At 35.8% G+C, this 23,200-nt stretch overlaps 1 protein-coding gene and 1 non-coding gene across 2 annotated transcripts in view; both read right to left on the minus strand.

The window, feature by feature from the left end:
- The window catches only part of Slc30a9 (solute carrier family 30 member 9), a 110,845-nt gene that overhangs the window by 60,586 nt on the left and 27,059 nt on the right, over window positions 1-23,200 (minus strand). The window contains exons 7-8 of the mRNA XM_026386292.2: window positions 7,132-7,190; window positions 340-407 (exon numbers count right to left, since the gene is read on the minus strand). Coding sequence (XP_026242077.1) covers window positions 340-407; window positions 7,132-7,190 — 127 coding nt within the window. The remainder of the gene's footprint in view (window positions 1-339; window positions 408-7,131; window positions 7,191-23,200) is intronic.
- Window positions 20,124-20,261, minus strand: LOC113181991 (U11 spliceosomal RNA). The gene has a single exon (XR_003300658.1). It is a non-coding gene; the product is annotated as a U11 spliceosomal RNA (small nuclear RNA).

Raw genomic sequence — 23,200 nt, forward strand, 5'->3', positions numbered from 1 at the left:
TAACCTAGGTTGGTTCAGTTATTCAAAAAATAAGCTTGGCCGATTTAACATTTTAAAAGAGATTCTACCAATTTCAGTGAAAATAAACAATTTCAGGTAGCAATGCAGATCTTAACAATATCAAAAGTACATAGAGCACAAGCGTGAGTGCCTGCCTCTGTGGACTCCTACTCTTCCCCCACTGCTATACTAACAATACAGGCTTATTCGATTCCTCCTAAAACAACATGAACCTCTAACTCTATAGCTCCCTACCAAGTAATAACTTTATATATTCAAGCATACACACATTAAAAAGAATATATTTCTATTTTCACAAGTTTATTTTTCAGTACTTACATGCAAATGGCAACCATCACCACTTTTCCTGGTCCCTTTAAGAACACTGATGCTGTTCTGGAGCGTGGCTATAAAAACAAAAACAAAAACAAAACCTCTCCAAAATCTCCCACAAAAGCACTATAATACTCTGACACAGTAGAAAATTTGTCTTCTAACAAAACCTCTCAACAACTAGGCTTTACTTATTTCTTTTCCCTCAGAATTTCCTCTTAAAAAATGGGCAGAAGAAAATTAAAAATGCAGCTAGAAAAAGACCTTAAGTGTTTTCCCTGTAATTCATGTCATGCCTACTTCCAGAAAGGATCCAAATGGGCCACAAAGAAACTAGTAATAAAGTGATAAAAATATATTGAACTGAAATTCATATATTCTACAAATTTTGCATTTCTTAAGCAACTTCTTAACTTTTCAAAAAGAAACAGCCAAAGCCAATGACTCTGCTGTTCTACTTCAACTTCTGACTGTTCTCTCAAGACAAAAGACCTCAACTGAAAATAGTGTGTTAAATTCCAGAACAAAGCAAAACAAACGAAACAAAGCAAGTAGGGAAACTATATTCTTTTTCTTTCTTTTTTTTGCCTTTCTTTGAATATATACTTCCTTGTGTTTTCTCTCATACTTTTTCCTTCTCCTGGATTGTTATTACCTTCTTTTATTATTATTATTACCTACTTTTTGTTATTACCTACTTTTTTTTTGTTATTACCTTCTTTTTCCACTGCAATCTCTTTATTCTCTTCCATGTCTAGCCAAGTGTCACCTTTCTTCCTTGATAGCCTTCCTTGGTAATCAACACAGAAATACTCTACTATAAATTTATTATTGTACTTTACACCTTTATTAAAGTATTTTATGTTTTTCCTTCCACCATTTACTCAGGAAATACTTATTGTGCAACTACTCTATGCCTGGCACAGTTCCAGATGCTGGAACATGACAGTAAACAAGAAGGGAGTTCCTGCCTTCACAAATCTCATAGATCACAAATGCCTAACATCAAATAGTAATGAATATAATAAAGCAAATTAAAGAGAAGTAATATGGCAATGGGTGGGGAAGAGTTCAAGTAGTCAGGGAAAGAGGCTCAATTATGAGACGAGAAAGTCCAAAGACTGTAACAGAAATAAGCTTGGTTTGTACAAAGGACAAAAATAAGGCCACAGTGGCTGAAGCAAGAAAAATGGTAGGAACTGGGGCCAGAGAAACAGGAGCTATATCCCACAGGACTCTGCAGACTCCTTACTTACTTAGTTTGAATTTTATTCTAGTGGGAAAAAAAGAAAGTCACTGAATAATGTTAAGCAGAGACTTGACATAGTCTGATTTATGTTTTTAAAAGATACAGTTTATGATGTGGACAAAAAACAAAAGATAGAGCGAATAATTAGAAAGATGTTCCAGGTAGGAGAAAAGAATGGTTTAGACTAGGGTTTCAATTAAAGAACACAGTGAGAGGCAGCTACACTAGGAATGTATTTTGGAGAAAATGCCAATGGAACTTGCTAATGGATTTAAAATATAAAAAAGGCCCTTAATGAATCTCTAATGTTAGCCGTCTGGATAAAGAGGAAGAGTTCTCTGCAAGGGAAACTGAGGAAGAGGGATTAATAAAGTAGGGGAAAAAATGCTAAAGATTCTTAGGATTCTTGAGAACAATGTGTTCCAAGGAAGAATACCTGCTAGTGTATTTGATACTTTCTTACTTCTCTGATTTCCATGAAGAGGGATTCCCGCTACTCCCATATTGTTGGCATTGTACACTCCCCTCCTCCTACTGGCCTCCTGAGAATGAGGTAGGTAAACTGATAAACTTGTGACGGAATGCTGGGCATGCTTAGTTAGTTCTCTCCTTTCCTTTAGGATTTGGTATACATTCTGTTCTGTTCTTCCCCAGCTCTACCTAAGAAGTAGCGGGGTGGGGAGCTGGCTACAACTTAATGAATAAGTCCAAGTAAGTAAAGTCTTTAAAATCTAAAGTACTGGGGCTTGGATCCTTGAGAAAAACAAATAGGGGGTGAAATTTGAGGTTTTAGTGGGGTCATGCCAAGCAAAATTTGATTCTTACTAAGTTACCATAACTTATGGCAATTTTGTCCCCTGCAGGCAAGCACCAACAGGTCTTAAAGAGAAGGACTGGACCTCAATGAAATAGAGGTCCTACAGGGCAGTCTATAACAACTTAAATTCTATAGATCCAAGTTGACCTGATATTGCAGAAAAAACTGAGAAAAGACTCTGATTTAGGCATTAGGGAAGCAAAATGTTTTTGTTCTGAAGGCTGTGTATTTGCTTGTTTTACACTTTTATGGTGTTTTCACCCAGTTCTGGAAGCCAGGATTTTAAAGAGTATTTCCAAAATTCCATATGAACACCAGAGCAAAAGGCCTTGCCTTGAAAAACAGTGTGAACTGTCTACACTTTATGAAAAATATGTACTATTCATCTATGACAGGTAGAGTGTAGTATTTTATGAGGCTATTTATTACTTTCCAATGTATCCACTTAAGACAAGTTAGAAACTGCTGCTTCTACAGTATCATGAGCACAGGCGCCACATTATGCAAGTGTGCACAGATGCAGAACATGAAAATAACTCCCTGTGGCTCCTTATTTATTATTAATTCCATATTTATTAATTAATTTTATGGTAGGGCTAGTATGGATACCTTTATAACAACTGTGTGCTGTTAAAACAATAAAGATTCAATGACTTTGTTTGGAAGGATGTTTTCTCTATTAATGGTAAAATATGTGAAGTGAAGTCTTGATTAAATGGCAATCACTGGACTCTATACGTAACTGTGTTTTATCATATCACTGTTAAATGTTATCCAGAAACCATCAACTGGCTGCACAGTGTTGTGTGATCCAAGGTATGTGTAGAATTCACTGTCCTTCCTTTTATACCACTACTTGGCAATGGTATTCCAGCTTTAGAAACTTGACTCTTGAATGGCAAGTTAATGTTAGATGCAAAAGGTTTGATTTCATTTATAAGTGGTGCAAAGGTTCAACATTTTAAGTAAAAATACTTTTATACACTATTCTCTCACAAATTTTTTAAACATTAGAACTTTCCTCTGAGGGAAAAAATACTTCAGGACTTGAATTTTGTATAAATTTTAACTGTAAAATACAGATTTATCTTGTATCTGTTCATGAAAATGAAAAAAAAAAAAAAAGGAGAGATCAGTAGAGGAAAGGGCCCATGGAATAAAAGAAGGGAGTGAGGGAGTGACATTGGCCAAATTATACTGTTATATTGTGTATTGTGTGTATGTATGAATAAATAATAAATAATCCCACCAGTATGTACAACTATAATGCATCAACAAAAAATGTGGGAAGAAAGAATTAAATTAAATTTAAAAACTAAAGAGAAAACAGAAAAAAATAAATTAAAAAAAGTGTGAATCAGGTACTCCTAGTTCTGTACTTCAAGACTAAGAGAAGGAATTATACAAAATAAAACTTGTCGTGGGTTTTCAATCTGCACTTAGATCTGTAAGCTATAAACTCTGATCATAGATCTAGATTTCTAAGTTCTACTGCTTATTGATAAATGCAGAGAGTATGTGTTTGATTATAACAAGAATGTACTGTATCCTTTGGTTGAGTAGAGAGGAGAATGTTAAAAAATGCATACAAATAACAAAAACATGCTATCTAAGGTAGAAGATAAAGATTTCTTTAGAAGAAAGGTTTGAGAATTTAAGGGAGGGAAAAAACCAAGAAGAAAGGGAAATGAGATCTTTAAGATCAGAATAGAATGCTATAATAAGGAAAAAAAGAGATTTGTTGAGCTAAAGAATATTGTAGAAAAGGGGAAAATGTTGGTTGTAACAAGGTCAGAAGGAATAATAAGGAAGGGCTAGTATAGATACCTTTATAATAATTGTGTGTCTAACAGGAGAATCAAAATCTGAAAAAATAAAGAGATCATAGGGAGCCAGGATTCACAATACTCTTGAGAAGCATCCTGTAAAAGCTACCTATAAATTCCATAATAAAAGCAGCTGGAGCTGGGTGTGACACATGCCTGTAATCCCAGTGATACAGAAAGCCATTTGGCAGGAGTATTGCAAATTGATTCAAGGCCAGCCTCCGAAACCTAGCAAGACCCTGTCTCAAATATATAAATAGAACAGCCCTTTTTCAAGATCAAGATTACAAAATGTTGGTAATCATTGAATATCTGATATCTCTTTTTTCTATTTTTTGTTTATACTTGAAAAATTTTACAATTAACAAGTTTCTTTTGGATTGAGACAAGTATAGAAAATTAGGACAGATTTCAGAGAGGACTAACAGGAAAAGTGGCACTTACTCATTTAAGCTAGAGATAAATGTACTTCCAGTGTTCTAAAGGACTAACTTAAGAAACTCACAGAATTAGGATTCTAAGAGAAAGCACAAGAAAGTAGAACATATTAAAGGGAAAATGAGCAAGGCACAGTGGCATATGCCTGTAGTCCCAGTGGCTTGGGAGGCTGAAGCAGGAGGACTGCAAGTTCAAATCCAGCCTCAGCCACTTAGTGAGGCTCTAAGCAACTTAATGAGACACCCTGTCTCTAAATAAAATATTAAAAAAGGGCTGTGGCTCAATGGTTAAGTGTCCCTGGGTTTAATCATTGATACCAAAAAAAAAAAAAAAATAGAAAAGAAAATGCTTTAAATGGACAATATACAACTGGATTATCAGAGGGTACGAGAATGCTTTTGGCAGACCCAGAACATTGTGACTTTGTATATCTTATTCTTGAAATTACTGTGAGACAAATAATAATATAATGGAAAAAGAAGTATCTGGGGCAGAAATTAAAAAATAAAGAGATATTTAATCCTAACAAAAAGAACTAGCCTTATATGTTCTAGTGTAGGAAAGCAACAACCTTAGTGTGAGAGTGAACGTTCCTAAAAGGAACAGGGGAACCACTGAGGGAATTGGTGTACTAGTTTTATCCACTTACCACACTCAAAGGTGTGGGGGGTATAACTGAAATGAATTCTATTCAAAACCTGGCGTTTTCAAATACTGAGGCATATTAAGTCTTCAAAAGACCTCTGGTGACACAAAAGTCAACAGCTACTTTTAAAAAAATATGGTGAGGATGATAGTTCATTTGAAACAGGCATAAGGATATAAGTCACTTCCCAGGAGGCAGGGGTCTCTGGCTTAAATTATTTATTCCACAGCAGAAAGGCAGTGGCAGCAGCACTTGCAACACAGGAATGACAATGCTGGCTCATAGACACACAAAGGCTCTACTACTAAAGAAAATCTATACCCTCATTGCATCACTGGGGTGGAGAAAAACAGGGTTTAATTGTCATCATTGTTAAACTGTAAACTTTGCAAAACGGAAGCAGTGTCTCAAATGCCATTAAGAAGGAAGACAATTTGCATATGCAGCCTTTTCCCCAGATATGGCATTAACTTCTTGACAGGAGATCCCTTCCAGCTAAGTTTAAATGGAAAGTGAGCTCTGGGCACAGACTGCTTGGCATCTCGATGACTTGGGAAAAGCCATTTCAGTGGAGTGATGGGAAAAGAGTTCAATTAGATTGAGTTCAGGAGAAAGGAAGAGATGGGATAAGAAAGGCAAACTTCCTATATTGTCCTAATATTACTTACTTCTAGTAGGAAAGAAAGCTTGGTATTTTGACAAGGGTGTAGATAAGTCAATAAATTTTGTGATGAAAAAGTGAGGTACTTTGCTAGGTGTGATGGCACAAACCTCAGCAATTCAGAAGGCAGAGGAGGAGGATTGCAAGTTCAAGACCAGCTTCAGCAATTGGGCAAGACACTTTCACAAAATAAAAATTATCTGTGGGTATAGCTCCGGATAGAATCCCCCTGGGTGAAATCCCCAGTTTAAAAAATGATATATTTTTATTAATTTTCAGATGATCTTTGATTTATTTGGGGTAATTCCTGATAAACCCATTGAAAAGCATAAAATAAGTTGAAAATGCATTCGACACACCTACCCTACTGACATCACTGCTTAGCCTAGCCCACCTTAATGTGTTAGCACACAGTTGAGCAAAATCATTTAACACAAGGCCTATTTTATAATGAAGTTCTGCATATCTCATAAAATTCACTGAATAAGGTACTGAAAGAGAGAAATCATATAGGTATGCTTCTACACCATCATAAAAATCAAAAAATTATAAATGGAACCATTTTAAGTCAGATCATCGGTACATCTGTTTTTCAGCAGGTCAAAAGCTTAAGAGTGAAGAGTGAGGCTATAGGGAGTTTGAGAAGAGAGAAAAAGGTATGCAGTAGGTATTTCACAGAGCAGAAGAATGAATGTACTATGAAAGGTTAGTAAGATTGTTAAGTAATATTGAGATCCACTGATTTTGCATAGTCAAACAATAAAGAAAGAACAATTAAATTGGCTGAGTAATTTTCTCCTCCAAGGATTGAGATTCTTGGGGAAACTCAGAGAGTTAACAGTCTGACTGTTCAACCAGAGTTAGGGGTAGAAAAATAGACAACAGAAATTAAGGATGTATATGAGAGATATAAATCTTGTTACTATCTGGGAAAATAAAGTCGCTTTTGTCTACATCTGCATGCTTAGAAAACTTATGTCCAAATTTAGCTTTTTTTTTTTTAAGTTCAAGAAAATAAGCCAGAAGGAATACTTATTAAATACAATGTGCTCAAGAAAATCTTGGATTAAGATTACAGACATGCTTAAAACTTCATAATGGACTAAAATTAGTATTTTACTGTGTAATACACACATATATACATTGGAAAAATATCCTTACCTTGGTGTTTCCCAAGAAATCTCTATATTCTTTTAATATCTTTTGATTTCTAAACAGCCCTGATGGAATTAAGAAAATAAATTTAGGTCATACATATTCTTACCAGTTTAGATTAACACAACTAACTACTTAAATATGTTAAATATGCTCTACTAGCTGCTGGCAATAATATCAAGTTATCATAAGAAATCGGAATTTGCAACCTGATTAAAAATTGGACAATGGACTAGCAGACATTTCTCCAAGGATGACATACAAACAAACAAACAAAAAGATGAAAAGATATTCAACATCACCAAACATCAGAGATATACAATGAAAACACAATGAGAGATCACCTAATATCTAATAGGATGGCTACAATTGAAACAACAATAGGAAACAAGTTCTGGCTAGAATACCCAGAACCTGAAATCCTTAGGCATTGTTGGTGGGAATATAAAACATCCCTCTGGAAAATATGGATGTTCCTCAAAAACTTAAAAAGTTATGCCACAAAGCAAGTCTCAGCAAATACAAAAAAATAGAGACACTATTTTCTATTTGACCACAATGGAATGAAATTAGAAACCAATGATAAAATAAAAACTAGAAGCTACTCTTAATACCTGGAGACTAAATAATATGCTATTGAATGACACATGGATAACAGAAGACATCAGGAAGGAGATTAAAAAAAATTCTTAGAGGTAAATGAGAACTCCCATACAACTTATCAAAATCTCTGGGACACTATGAAAGCAGTACTAAGAGGAAAGTTCATTGCATTAAGCTCATTCATTAAAAGAAGAAAAAGTCAACAAATAAACAACCTGAGATTACATCTAAAAGTCCTTGACAAAGAACAAACCAACACCCAAAGTAGTAGAAGACAGGAAACAATTAAAATCAGGGCGGAAATGAATGAAACTGAAACAATTCAAAAAACTGACAAAACCAGAAGCTGGTTTTATGAAAAATAAATAAATAAAATCAACAAATCCTTAGCCACCCTAACAAAAAGAAGAGAGAAAACTCAAATTAATAAAATTCGTGATGAAAAAGGAAATATCATGATAGACACTATTGAAATAGAGAAGACAATTTAGAAACTATTTTGAGAATTTGTACTCCAGTAAAATAGAAAACATCAAAGACACTGACAAATTTCTAGAGGCATATAACCAACCCAAACTTCTATTCAACACAGTCCTTGAAACTCTAGCCAGAGCAATTAGACCAAAGAAATTAAAAGGATACAAATAGGAAAAGATATAAAATTGATCAACAAATATACAAAAAATGCTCAATATCTCTAGTAATTTGAGAAATGCAAATCAAAACTACTCTAAGATTTCATCTCATGCCAGTCAGGATGGCAGTTATCAAGACTACAAATAACAATAAGTGTTGGTGAGGATGTGGGGGAAAAGGCACACTCATACATTGCTGGTGGGACTGCAAATTGGTACAACCAATCTGGAAAGCAGCATGGAGATTCCTTAAAAAACTTGGAATGGGGCTGGGGTTGTGGCTCAGAGTTAGAGAGCTTGCCTAGCATGCTTGAGGTACTGGGTTCAATCCTTAGCACCACATAAAGTAAAATAAAGTCATTGTGTCCACCTATTAACTTAAAAAAAAAAAAAAAACTTGGAATGGAACCACCATTTGACCCAGATATCCCACTCCTTGATCTATACCCAAAATATAGCATATTATAGTAACATAGCCATATCAATGTTTATAGCAGCTCAATTCATAATAGCTAAACTGTGAAACCAACCTAGATTCCCTTCATCAGATGAATGGATAGAAGAAACTGTGACATACATACACAATGGAATATTACTCGGAATTTAAAAAGAATAAAACTATGGCATTTGCAGGCAAATGGATGGAGTTGGAGAATACAATGCTAAGTGAAGTTAGCCAATCCCAAAAAACCAAAGGCCAATGTTCTCTGTGATAAGTGAATGTTGACCCATAACTGGGGGCAGGGCATGGAAAAAAGGAGGAACTGTGATTGGGCAAAGGGTGGGGAGGTGAAGGGAGAAGGTATGGGGGCAAGAAAGACGGTAGAATGAGACGAACATCATTACACGAGATACAGATGGTGTGACACTACATTGTGTATGACCAGAGAAATGAAAAGTTGTGCTACAACTGTGCACAATGAATCAAAGTGCATTCTGTTGTCATATATACCTATTTAGAATAAATAAATCCCTTAAAATTAAAAAAAGCATGGATAAAAAAGTTATTTGAAATAATTCTATTTTCCTTTGTTATATCATCAATTTAATATAGTTAATTTGTTTATTTACTGCAAAACAAAACAAAACTTAAAAACAGTTGGCATAATGGTGCACACCTATAATCCCAGTGACTTGAGAGGCTGAGACAGTTCAGATCAGAAGTTTGAGGCCAGCGTCAGCAACTCAAGTGAGGTCCTAAGCAACTAAGCAAGAACCTATCTTAAGAAAAAACAAAAATTAAAAGGGCTGAGGATGTACCTAAGCAGTGAAGCACCCCTGGGTTCAATCTCCAGTATCAATCAATCAATCAATAGGATTACCATATAATCCAGAAATCCCACCTCTAGAAATATAAATAACAGAATACTAAAGAGGGTCTTGAAAAGCTATATGAACAAGCATGATCATAAAAGCACACTAGTTATATTTCCCAAGAGGAGAAGAAACCCAAATGTCCATCAGTGTACCAGTAGATATTATTCCACCTTATATGATGCATCTAAATTAGTTAAATGCACAGAAATAGAAAGTAAATAATGGTTGTCAGGGACTTGGGGAAGGAGAAAAGGAGTAGTGGTTATTTAATAGGCACAGAGTTTGTTTTGCAAGATAAAAAAAAGCTCTGGTGATATTTTACAACAATGTGAATATATTCAATACTTCTGAACTATACACTAAAAAAATCATTAAGATGGGAAATTTTATGTTTTTTTACTGTAATAAAAAAAAAGGGAGTGGGGAGGGCCCTGGAATTGCAACAACATAAAGACACTTTTATAAAATTCTCCTCTAAATATTACCTAAAAATATATAAGTTACTTAAATCCAACATAAAAAAAATTCTTCACTTTTACCTTAATGTTGAACACTTCAATAAAAAATAAATATGCTTTCTCAAGATTCTGTATTTTATTTTTATTATTTATTAGTTGTTCAAAACATTACATATAGCTCTTGACATATCATATTTCATACATTTGATTCAAGAGGGTTATGAACTCCCATTTTTACCCATATACAGACTGCAGAATCACATCGGTTATACATCCATGTTTTTACATACTGCCATACTAATGTCTGTTGTATTCTGCTGCCTTTCCGATCCTCTACTATCCCCCCTGCCCTCCCCTCCCATCTTCTCTCTCTACCCCATCTACTGTAATTCATTTCTCTCCTTGTTTATTTTTCCCTTTCCCCTCACTTCCTCTTATATGTAATTTTGTATAACGATGAGGGTCTCCTTCCATTTCCATGCAATTTCCCTTCTCTCTCCCTTTCCCTCACACCTCTCCTCCCTATTTAATGTTAATCTTCTCATGCTCTTCCTCCCTACTCTTGTTCTTAGTTGCTCTCCTTATATCAAAGAAGACATTTGGCATTTGTTTTTTAGGGATTGGCTAGCTTCACTTAGCATAATCTGCTCTAGTGCCATCCATTTCCCTGCAAATGCCATGATTTTGTCATTTTTTAGTGCTGAGTAATACTCCACTATGTATAAATGCCACATTTTTTTTATCCATTCATCTATTGAAGGGCATCTAGGTTGGTTCCACAGACTAGCTATTGTGAATTGTGCTGCAATGAACATTGATGTAGCAGTATCCCTATAGTACACTCTTTGAAGGTCTTTGGGGAATAGTACGAGAAGGGCAATAGCTGGGTCAAATGGTGGTTCCATTCCCAGCTTTCCAAGGAATCTCCATACTGCTTTCCAAATTGGCCGCACCAATTTGCAGTCCCACGAGCAATGTACAAGTGTACCCTTTTCCCCACATCCTCGCCAGCACTTGTTGTTGTTTGACTTCCTAATGGCTGCCAATTTTACTGGAGTGAGATGGTATCTTAGGGTGGTTTTGATTTGCATTACTCTGACTGCTAGAGATGGTGAGCATTTTTTCATGTACTTGTTGATTGTTTGTATATCCTCCTCTGAGAAGTGTCTGTTCAGGTCCTTGGACCATTTATTGATTGGGTTATTTGTTTTCTTATTGTTTAATTTTTTGAGTTCTTTGTATACTCTGGATATTAGGGCTCTATCTGAAGTGTGAGGAGTAAAAATTTGTTCCCATGATGTAGGCTCCCTATTTGCCTCTCTTATTGTTTCTCTTGCTGAGAAAAAAACTTTTTAGTTTGAGTCCCATTTGTTGATTTTTGGTTTTAACTCTTGTGCTATGGATGTCCTATTAAGGAATTTGGAGCCCGACTCAACAGTATGTAGATTGGAGCCAACTTTTTCTTCTATCAGACGCAGAGTCTCTGATTTGATATCAAGCTCCTTGATCCTTTTTGAGTTAACTTTTGTGCATGGTGAGAGAAAGGGATTGATTCATTTTGTTGCATATGGATTTCCAGTTTTCCCAGCACCATTTGTTGAAGATGCTTTCCTTCTTCCATTGCATGCTTTTAGCCCCTTTATCAAATATAAGATAGTTGTAATTTTGTGGATTGGTCTCTGTGTCCTCTATTCTGTACCATTGGTCCACCCACCTGTTTTGGTACCAGTACCAAGCTGTTTTGTTACTATTGCTCTGTAGTACAGTTTGAAATCTGATATCACTATACTTCCTGATTCACACTTCCTGCTTAGAATTGCTTTTGCTATTCTGGGTCTTTTATTTTTCCATATGAATTTCATGATTGCTTTATCTATTTCTACAAGAAATGCCGTTGGGATTTTGATTGGCATTGTATTGAACCTATAGAGAACTTTTGGTAATATCGCCATTTTGATGATGTTAGTTCTGCCTATCCATGAACAGGGTATATTTTTCCATCTTCTAAGATCTTCTTCTATTTCTCTCTTTATGGTTCTGTAGTTTTCATTGTATAAATCTTTCGCCTCTTTTCTTATGTTGATTCCCAAGTATTTTATTTTTTTCGAGGATAATGTGAATATTGTTGATATGTTTTTGTATCCGATTCGCCAGAATTTTATTGAGGATTTTTGCATCTAGGTTCATTAGAGATATTGGTCTGTAGTTTTCTTTCTTTGAAGTGTCTTTGTCTGGTCTCAGGATCAGGGTGATGTTGGCTTCATAGAATGAATTTGGAAAAGCTCCTTCTTTTTCTATTTCCTGAAATAACTTAAAAAGTATTGGTATTAATTCTTCTTTAAAGGTTTTGTAAAACTCCACTGTATACCCATCTGGTCCAGGGCTTTTCTCGGTTGGTAGTCTTTTGATGGCTACTTCTATTTCCTCCTTTATTATTGGTCTGTTTAAATTGTGTGTGTCTTCCTGACTCAATCTGGGCAGATCATATGACTTAAGAAATTTATCGATATCTTCATTATCTTCTATTTTATTGGAATATAGGGTTTCAAAATACTTTCTAATTATCTTCTGTATTTCTGTAGTGTCTGTTGTGATATTGCCTTTTTCATCCCATATGTTAGTAATTTGAGTTCTCTCTCTTCATCTCTTCATTAGCATGGCTAAGGGTCTCTCGATCTTATTTATTTTTTCAAAGAACCAACTTTTAGTTTTGTCAATGGTTTCAATGATTTCTTTTGTTTCAATTTTGTTGATTTCCTCTCTGATTTTAATTATTACTTGCCTTCTGCTACATTTGCTGTTGTTTTGCTCTTCCTTTTCTAGGGTTTTGAGATAAAGTATGAGCTCATTTATTTGTTGGTTTTTTCTTTTTTTTGAGGAATGAACTCCAGGCAATGAATTTCCCTCTTAAAACTGCTTTCATTGTGTCCCATAGATTCCGATATGCTATGTCTGTATTTTCATTTATCTCTAAGAATTTTTTGATTTCCTCCTTTATGTCTTCTGTAACCCACTGATCATTCAGTAACATATTGTTCATTTTCCAGGTGATACAGGATTTTTCCTTCCTTCTTTTATCATTGATTTCCAGTTTCATTCCATTATGATCAGATAAGATGCATGGTATTATCTCCACACCTTTATATTTACTAAGGGTTGCCCTATGGCATAATATACGGTCTATCTTTGAGAAGGATCCATGTGCTGCTGAGAAAAACGTATATCCACTTGATGATGGTTGATATATTCTATATATGTCGGTTAAGTCTAGGTTATTGATTGTGTTATTAAGTTCTATAGTTTCTTTATTTAACTTTTGTTTGAAGGATCTGTCCAATGGTGAGAGAGGTGTGTTGAAGTCACCCATAATTATTGTGTTGTGTTCTATTTGATTCTTGAACTTGAGGAGAATGTTTTATAAACGTTGCAGCACCATTATTTGGTGCATACATATTGATAATTGTTATGTCTTGTTGGTGAATGGTTCCTTTTAACAGTATATAGTGTCCTTCTTTATCCTTTTTGATTAACTTAGGTTTGAAGATGATTTTATTCGATATGAGTATGGCCACTCCTACTTGCTTCCGAGGACCATGTGAGTGGTATGATTTTTCCCAACCTTTCACCTTCAGCCTATGTATCTTTTCCTATCATATGAGTCTCCTGAAGGCTGCATATTGTTGGATCTGTTTTTTTAATCCAAGTTACTAGCCTATGTCACTTGATTGGTGAGTTTAAGCCATTAACGTTTAGGGTTACTATTGATATATGGTTTGTACTTCCAGTCATGTTTATTTATTTATTTTAACTTGGCTTGTTTTTCCTCTTTGATTATTTTCCCCCTTTACTGAGTTACCTCCCACTGTTGGTTTTGGGTGCTGTTTTTCATTTCCTCTTCTTGTAGTGTTTTGCTCAAAATGCTTTGCAGTGCTAGTTTTCTGGCTGTGAATTCTTTTAACTTTTGTTCATCATGAAAAATTTTAATTTCATTGTGAAACCTGAAGCTTAATTTTGCCTGGATACAATATTCTTGGTTGGAATCCATTATTTTTCAGCGTTTGAAATATGTTGTTCCAGGATCTTCTCGCTTTCAACATCTGTGATGAAAAATCAGCCGTTACCCTAATTGGTTTACCCCTGAATGTAATCTGCCTCCTTTCTCTTGTAGCTTGTAATACTCTCTGTTTTGTATGTTGGATATCTTCATAATAATGTGTCTTGGAGTTGGTCTATTACGGTTTTGTATGTTTGGGGACCTGTAGGCTCCCAGGATTTGGCAATCCATTCCAACTTTCATGTCTGGAAAGTTTTCTAAAATCATTTCATTCAACAGATTGCTCATTCCTTCGGATTGGACCTCTATACCTTCCTCTATCCCAATGACTCTTTAAGTTTGGTTTTTTTATGACATCCCATATCTCTTGGATGTTTTGCTTGTGGTTTCTTACCAGCCTTTCTGTGTTGACTATACTATTTTCGATTTGATAAACTTTGTCTTCATTATCTGATGTTCTGACTTCTATTTGATCTAGTCTACTTGTAATATTCTAATTTTGAGTTTTTGATTTGGTTTATGGTTTTCTGCATTTCTAGGGTTACTGTTTGATTTTTTTTAAATCTCGATCTCCTCATAGAGTTGATTTTTTGCTTCTTGAATCTGCTTATGTAATTCATTTTCAAAATATTCTTTCATTGTTTGTACTTGCTGTCTAATGACTTCTCTAATATTCCATTCCATCTGAGTCAGGTATGCCTTGAGTTCTTTCTCTGTCCATCTTTCTGATGCTTCTAGGTTCTCCTGTAAATTTAAGTTGTCCTGCATTGTTTGTAATCCTTTCTTCCCCTTGTTTTTTCATGGTGTTCACGTTACTTTCCAACTCTGTTTAACTGCTGTGCTTCTGTTTTCTCCTATAAGTTTGTTTCGGTTTTATATATCTCTGTGGTCTCTCCTTTGTGGTGGGAGACTATGTCTAGAGCTATTGGGTTTTATGGTAATTTAAAGCTGATTCATTCGTTTCATAAAAGGCTTACGGATTCTGTAGGCATATAGTGATCTGTTGTTTGGTCTTAGGACTTTATGTTTGCGTTGGGTGCTGTGATGGTATGAAGGTTGGTATGTCTTGGCAACTTGGAAGATTGCTCTACTGAAGGGGGATATTAGCAGGCGAATGGATCAGGGTATTTGGTAGTAGCCCTATAGACAGCCTCGGAACATTCACCTATTTGCATTTAGAAAATTACCCGTAATGAAAGTTGTAATGCTTGGGGTGAACATTAGAGGAAAGAGGAAGGAAGAAGTCCTTAAAGAAAAAGAGGGAGAGAAAAATAGGTAGAATAAAGGAGAGGTAGAATAAATGAAAGAACAATAAAAATTGAAAAGGGAAAAAAAGAAAAAAGAAAAAGAAAAAAATGATAAATGAAGTCTTAGAGTTCTATTTTCTTCTCTTCCAGTAGGTGGAGCTGTGCCCTCCGAGCCAAGCTTCTGCCCTCTATGTGCTGGCAGCAATCCCTGTAAAGGGGCTCCTCTTCCCCTACTGGGCGTCTCTCCAATCCTGTTAGTCCAGAGCCGTTTCTCTTCTCCGGCCCCTCACCCACTTCCTCCTGCCAGCCAGCCAGGCCCTGCTCACCGGAGGCGATCTCCACAGATCTAGTTACACTTGCAGCCCCCCGAGTGCACTATTTCCCGAACGACTGAGCACTCTGTTTGCCATTCACCCAGACCCCAAGGTTGTGGAGCGGGTGATCTGGGAACTGTCAGCTTAAATTGCCGGGACTCCTTTGGTGGCCATGCCCCTGGGAGCTGGCGGCTAAGGCCTTGGGTGTCACTGCTGGTGGTAAGGGGAATTGGGGGTCGGGAGTCCCCTCTGCTTCCCTCAGCCCCTACAGTCACGCCCACAGAGCTCTGGGGCGAGATTTTTGAGGTTTCCCAGCTGTATGTATCTGGTGGGGATGGGAGTCACACACCTGCTGAAGCCGATTCTGCTGGGAAGGGATCCCATCCGCCGAACTCTGGTGACATCAGCTCTCTGCTATGGCAGACCCCAGACTCCTTGACAGAATGTCCAATGGGAGGGGTGGGTCTGGCCTGTCTCTGGTCTTTCCCAGTCTCGGTTTCAGTTGTCGGTCCGCTGTTTCACAAAGACTTGGTTAGCAACCTCTTCAAAGGGTCTCTACGCAGCACACGGTATCTGGCAGTGCTGAAACGCCTCCTTCTGCGCAGGTTGCCAGACAGCAGCGGCCTGCACCTCCACGCAGGGTGGCAGAGATTCACCCCTCCGGGGCAAGCTGTCACCTCCAATAATCCCAAACTCCCCGGCTAGGTCTCACTTCAGCGGAATTTTGCTGGGAGTTTCTCAGCAGGCAGAATCCGAACGTTCTGATGTGTCTCTCTGTCCGCGTGGCTGAGGAGGTACTGAAAGCGCTGCCTCCCTGCCTGCCGCCATGTTGACGCCATGTTGAGTCTCTCCTTGTATTTTAAATATAACTTTTAATATAAATACAAGGCTATTTATGTTATCATTCTTTTAATAGGAAAGGACTAGAAAGGACCTATGGGGAAATAAGTGAATCAATTATAATATATCCACAAAATAGAGAATTTAAAAGATCTTGAAGCCAGACATGGTGGTATATACCTATAATGCCAGATACTTGGGAGGCTGAGGCAGGAGGATTCCAAGTTCAAGGCTGGCCTCAGCAACTTAGTGAGACCCTGTCTCAAAATTTCAAAAGGGGGACTGTCGTTGTGGCTCAGCAGTAGAGCGCTTACCTAGTACATGTGAGGCTCTGGGTTCAATCCTCAGCCCCACATAAAACTTAAAATAATAAATAAAATAAAGGCATTGTATCCAACTGCAACTAAAAAATAAGTTGTTTTTTTTTTTTTTTTTAACTTAAAAAGGGCTAGGGCTGTCTTATGTAGCTTGGTGGAACGCCTCTGAGTTCAATCCCCAGTATTTAAAAAAAAAAGAAAATGGGCTGAGGTTGTGGCTCAGTGGTACAGCGCTTGCCTAGTACATGTGAGGCACTGAGTTCAATCCTCAGCACACCATAAAAATAGATAAATAAAATAAAGGTATTTTTTAAATAAGAAAAAGAAAAAAATTTTTAAATGGGCTAGGGAGGTAGCTCAGTCGTAGAATAAGTACCTGCCTACCATGAGCAAGGTCCTGAGTTTAATCCCAGCACTTCAAATAAAGAAATAAAAAAGGTCTCTACACCCTGGGACACACTGCCAAGGAAAAAAAGCAAGAGCACAAAGTATTTATAGTATGCTTTACCTTGTGTGTGTGTGTGTGAGATATGTACATTTTATTTTAAAAAGGTGAAAATAATTATTGAAAAATTTAAATTTTAAACATGGTTACCTATGTAATAGGGAGAAAATAAAGTAGATAGGACAGGGATGAAGCTTGATTTCTCTATAATATTTTACTTTGTAGATTTGACTCTGGAACCATGTAAGTGTTTTACACAAGTATAAAACAAAAATAAAATTGCCTCTAAAAACCACAAGCAAAAAGAAATAAATGAGCATAATTTTATATCTAATTGATAATATATTCATTTAAAGGAGAAATTTCAAGTGACTTTAAAACTGACTACACATCCCTAGTGGGATATATACTAACTAAAGACAGAAATACAAAAATCTTAAATCACCCTGAAAGAAATATTACTATTATACTCTTTGGGTGTATATATACACTCTAGAATAAATCAAATATAATTACAATTATGTTAATAAATTAGGAAACAGTATTTTTAGTACAAAAGATAAAAGTCAAAGGAAAAAAATACCCTGTAAGTTTATTCTTTTCCAATTAATAAAAAAAAAAAATTCAATTGTATTCTCCTGTAAAGGTGAAAGTGGTTCCTTTTAGAAATGGGTGATTCCTAAACTGGGACAGGAAATATACAAAGATGAGCCTGCAATATCATACTGTAACTGAAAGTAAGGATGCGATGGTACAAGAGTTACAACAAAAGGACTTCACAGCTCAACCTGAGGCTTCCAGTGGCCAACAAGGGAGCAATCCAAATACTATTACTTTGCCTACTTTGTTTTTTCTTACATGCCATCTCTCTTTCCTTCTCCTTGATCTCCTTACAGTTTAATTGTCCCCCCTCTTGATAATAAACTCCCACATTCTCAAGAAACTTTTCCCCTTTTTTTATATTTCATTTTATTTTTTAATTTGTTCTTTTTAGATATGATACATGAGAGTACATTGTATTTTGACGTATTTTACATACGTGGAGTATAACTTACTCTAATTAGGCTCCTATTCTTGAAGTTATACATGGTGTGGAGTTTCACTGGTCATGTATTCATATACGAACATATGAAAATTATGTCTGACTCATTCTACTATCTTTTCTATTCCCCATCTCCCCTCCCTTCCCTTCACTCCCGCTTTGTCCAATCCAATGAACTTCTATTCTCCCCCCAATCCTTATTGTGTTAACATCCACATATCAGAGAGAGCGCTGAGCCTTTGATTTTTGGGAACTGGCTTATTTCACTTAGCATGTTAGTCTATTAATTCCATACATTTATCAGCAAAAGAAAGTCATTCTTTTTTATGGTGAAGCAATATTCCATTATGTCAACAATCACCAGCTGCTCACCTACCACATTTTTTCTATCCATTCATATGTTGAAGGGCATCTAGGTTGGTTCCATAGGTTAGCTATTGTGAATTTACCTGCTATAAACACTGATGTGGCTGCGTAACTGATGCTATAGGATGCTGATTTTAAGTCCTTCAGGTATATATCAAGGAGTGGAATAACTGGGTCCAATGGTGGTTCCATTTCAAGTTTTCTGGACTCTCTATACTGCTTTCCAGAGTGAATGCACCAATTTACAATCCCACCAGCAATGTATGAGTGAACCTTTCCCCCCACATCCTCACCAACATTTATTGTTATTTGTCTTCTTGATAATTGAATTATCAAGATGGAATTTCAGTGCAGTTTTAGTTTGCATTTCTCCAATTGCTAGAGATGTCCCTTTTTTTTCTGATGTTACTAATCGTATCATAATTATTTCATAATTTCCACTTAGAAATTCTGCCAGGTCATTTGGGAAGGAAATATTGTCATTTTTGAAGCCTCAATTCTATGCAGAAATGTAGTCAAAGAATGTAGAATCCTCCTAAATATTCTTTGGACCTTCCAATTTTATCCTCTTGTCAAGTTACTCCTTCAAAAGCACAAAAACAAAGTGGGCTAGAATTCTAATGAAACTATTTAAATGGAGTAGGTAAACTTTTTTCCATAAAGGGGTCTATAGCAAATATTTTGTGCTCTGGAGGCCAAGAGGCAATGTAAGGCGCTGGGGTTATAGTTCAGTGGTGGAGTGCTTGCCTAGTATAGTTGAGGCCCTGGGTTTGATCCTCAGCACCACATAAAAACGAACAAACAAACAAAGTTATATTAAAAAGAGACAATGTAAAGGATACTATAAAGATAATTACAGAAAAAGAAAAATAAGTCTCCACTAATTTTTTAAAATGAATGTTTGATTTTTTTAACCTTTATTTTATTTTGCTTATTTTTATGTGGTGCCAGGAAATGAACCCAGTGCCTCACACATGGTAGGCAAGTGCTCTACCACTAAGCCACAACCCCAGTCCCTCAACTAATTTTTTGACAAAAATTTAAAATAAATATATGTGAGTACAATTTTTTTTTGGTAATACAAGGTCTACTAATAGGATGGGAGTGAGATAACATTTTACTTAACTGAGATTTAAAAAGTTAATGTATATAGAGCTATATACAGAGCTCAGTGGTAAAGCACATGCTTACCATTCACAAAGCACAGAGCACGCTTTTTGATCCACAGCACCAAAAAGGAAAAAAAAAGTTAGTTCTCCTTATCAGTTCTTTATCACCCAAATTGGTTGCAAATGCTCATGTGTAATAATGATCTGAGATTTTATATATTTCATACATGAAAAAATACTACTATCAATCCATAAGCATAAAATTTTTTAATCAACAATCACCAGCTGCTCACCTACCAAAATATTATGCTTCCAAAATCTCTTGATGTGGATTTTGCATAAGGAAGAGAGTTGCCCTACATGTTCCAATCATGACAGAAGCCTTTTTAAAAGCATATGGTTTTAAATGAGCATATTCACTGCTTTGAAAGCACTTATAGAATTTTATTAAATTCTTTGATATTTGCCTTTTAGCATGTCATTATACAGCAGTTCAATCACTTCCAATTAAAGGTTATGTGGAAGCTCTTCAAATGCACAGTTCAGTGGATTCTAAAATATGGAAATCTCCTTTGCACTTGCAACAAATAAAAACTGAAAAACATTTCTGGAACTATAGGTTGGGCTTGGAAATTTTAACCACTACACATTTCTTTTGTTTAGCTTTAAACAGTATAGAAGTCTATAAAGCAGCTTAACATTACATATACTTTAAACAATGAATCTGTTGTGAAATGACTTTACTAACAAATAAGTTTCATATTTAAGAATTGTTTTACCTTAATGCATTTACAATGAATGCATTAAGAAATCTCAAGACTGTCACAAGGCTAATTTTCAAAGTTATTCAGTGATTGGTAATAGTGATGAATGGTGGGCTTTCTCTTTTCTTTTTCTTTTTTTTAATATTTATTTTTTTAGTTGTAGTTGGAAACAATACCTTTATTTCACTTATTTATTTTTATGTGGTGCTGAGGATCGAACCCAGGGTCTCACTCTACCGCTGAGCCACAACCCCAGCCCCGTGGACTTTCTTTTATTTTCTTTTGGGTGGGCTTTCTTATTTAGAAAAATTTCAATCTTGAAATATTTAATCCCAAGATCAAAAACTTGAGGTTAATCTGACAAACCACTGAAATGACAAGGGTAGGGGGTAAATCAGAATAATGAGCTAATGTGATGAAAAATTCACAGAAGAGTGACAATAGCTAAGATCACAAGAGTGAATAAAATTCACAGTTGATACTGCTGACCTAATAACAAATGAAAGATTTAGGTATTTTCTGCAAAGTACATACTAATGACAAATACTTTATGCAAACCTAGTGATAAATGTAAATTGGTTCAACTAAGGCTTTTCTTGCTCCACACAGACTTTTATCAACATCAGCTATACACATCTTGGCACATTCTACTTCAGGTTTACAGAATTGGTATTTTAACATCTTTAAAAATAGTAATGTCTATAGTTCCATAAAAATCATTCATAAAGATAATTCTTCAAATGCACTGACTTAGTATTGACTTCTTAAATAACAAAGATAATAACAAAGACTAAGCAGCACCTGTAACCATCTGTAACATCTGTCAACTTACCAAGAGACAAGGAATCCACTCAAAATAATTTATTTGCCTTGTTTTTAAAATAATTATTGATGCTGTTCCCAAATCAAACAACATTTGATCATATCCCATGTTAGCTCAGTATTGAGGTATGTGTTAAGGAATGTAAAGATGGTGGAGATGGGGGTACAAGAAAAAATGCTGGCTGGAGTATAAGACCCAATGAGTCATCATGACCCTGTTTAAGATACATCCCATTACCACAACAACTCCCTGCCAGTAAGGGTTTACTGCCCATGGCAATTCCTGCAACAGGTTCTGTATTCTAATTAGGTGAAAATAAAGTAACCAAAGGGAACAAATGGGACAAGTACTTCAACCAGGTCTGTATGGAGAGGACATAGAAGCACAGCTCAGGATATAAGACAAGGTTTGCCCAAATATTGGGGTCTTGAGCCAGTCTCTTCGGCTGAGCCCACTCCACTCACTCTAATGAATATTAACTTTCATTTTCACAAAATACATGCTCTGCCTGTTACTTCTACAGACTTGCTCAATTCTTTGTCCAGGATGCCAAGAACCTGAACCCCCTACTAGACACCCCACCAGTATCAAAAGTACCTATTTAAAAAATCCCAATAACTTAAGAGAATATCAAAATTTCTGGTGCTATCTGACCCCAATATGTATTTCTTCCACTGAAATTAAGTGTTTCACTTCTGTGACTGTTAGGTGCAGCATACAACTGTTTGCTTCTTCTGAAACACCAAAAGCTCTTAGATACTTGGATTCACTTACTCCTTTGATACTTTTTAAAATGCCAAACCAACCAATGACTTAAAGGATTTGGATTTTGCAAGAAAATCTACATTCAATATGTAGATAAGTGACTACTACATATTCCGGTCCACAAGTATCTCACATATATTCCTTATTCCTCCCAACTGGACTGGCTAAAAAGATATATAAATGTTTTCAATTTTGACAAGAAAAGAAATCAGCTGCAGAAGGTCACACACTTTCTTTAACAGAATTAAAGCTATATGAGAGTACCTTGGAACTTCAACCAAGGGCCAACTGAGAGGATTATTAAGACTGACAGGTTAGCAAGCAGTGGGTAACCTTTGTAAAACAGTTCAACCATTGCCATCACACAAAGTGACTAAAACAAACACCCTGACCTTTAGAGGTATATACTGAAATATTTACAGATGAAAAGATAACAGTTTCTGGAACTGATTTGAAAGTAATCTAGTAAGATGAGGGCTCATAAGAGAGAAACCAAGTTGGCCATGTATTGATAACTGTAAAGCTAGGTTATTAATACGTGAAGGATCACTATACTTTCCTCTATAGTTCTGAATATATTTGAAATTTCCCCACTAAAAAGGAAAAGGCAAAATAAATTTTGAAGTCAGAATGTTTCATATTTAGAACATTTATAACTGTGTTAAAAGCCACCAAAGCTCGCTAAAAAGATTTTTAAAAGACACACAATCTAACAGATAACTGAAAAGAAAATGTAAACAGATTAAAAGATAATCAACCTCAATAGTAACCAGAGAAATTCAAAATTAAACAAGTGTCATCTGCTACCAATCAATGCACAAAAAGTTAAAATACTGTTAGTATGTAGCATTGACAAGGGTACAACAGGCACCGTCATACTCTATGAGTGTGAAGTAACCTCAAGAATAATTCTTCAGGATCAATCAAATTTTAAAATTTCCATATGAAATTTGACCCTAAAATTCTGTTATTAACA

This window comes from Urocitellus parryii, chromosome 10 (genome assembly GCF_045843805.1).
Source record: "Urocitellus parryii isolate mUroPar1 chromosome 10, mUroPar1.hap1, whole genome shotgun sequence".
NCBI classification, from domain to species: Eukaryota; Metazoa; Chordata; class Mammalia; order Rodentia; family Sciuridae; genus Urocitellus; species Urocitellus parryii.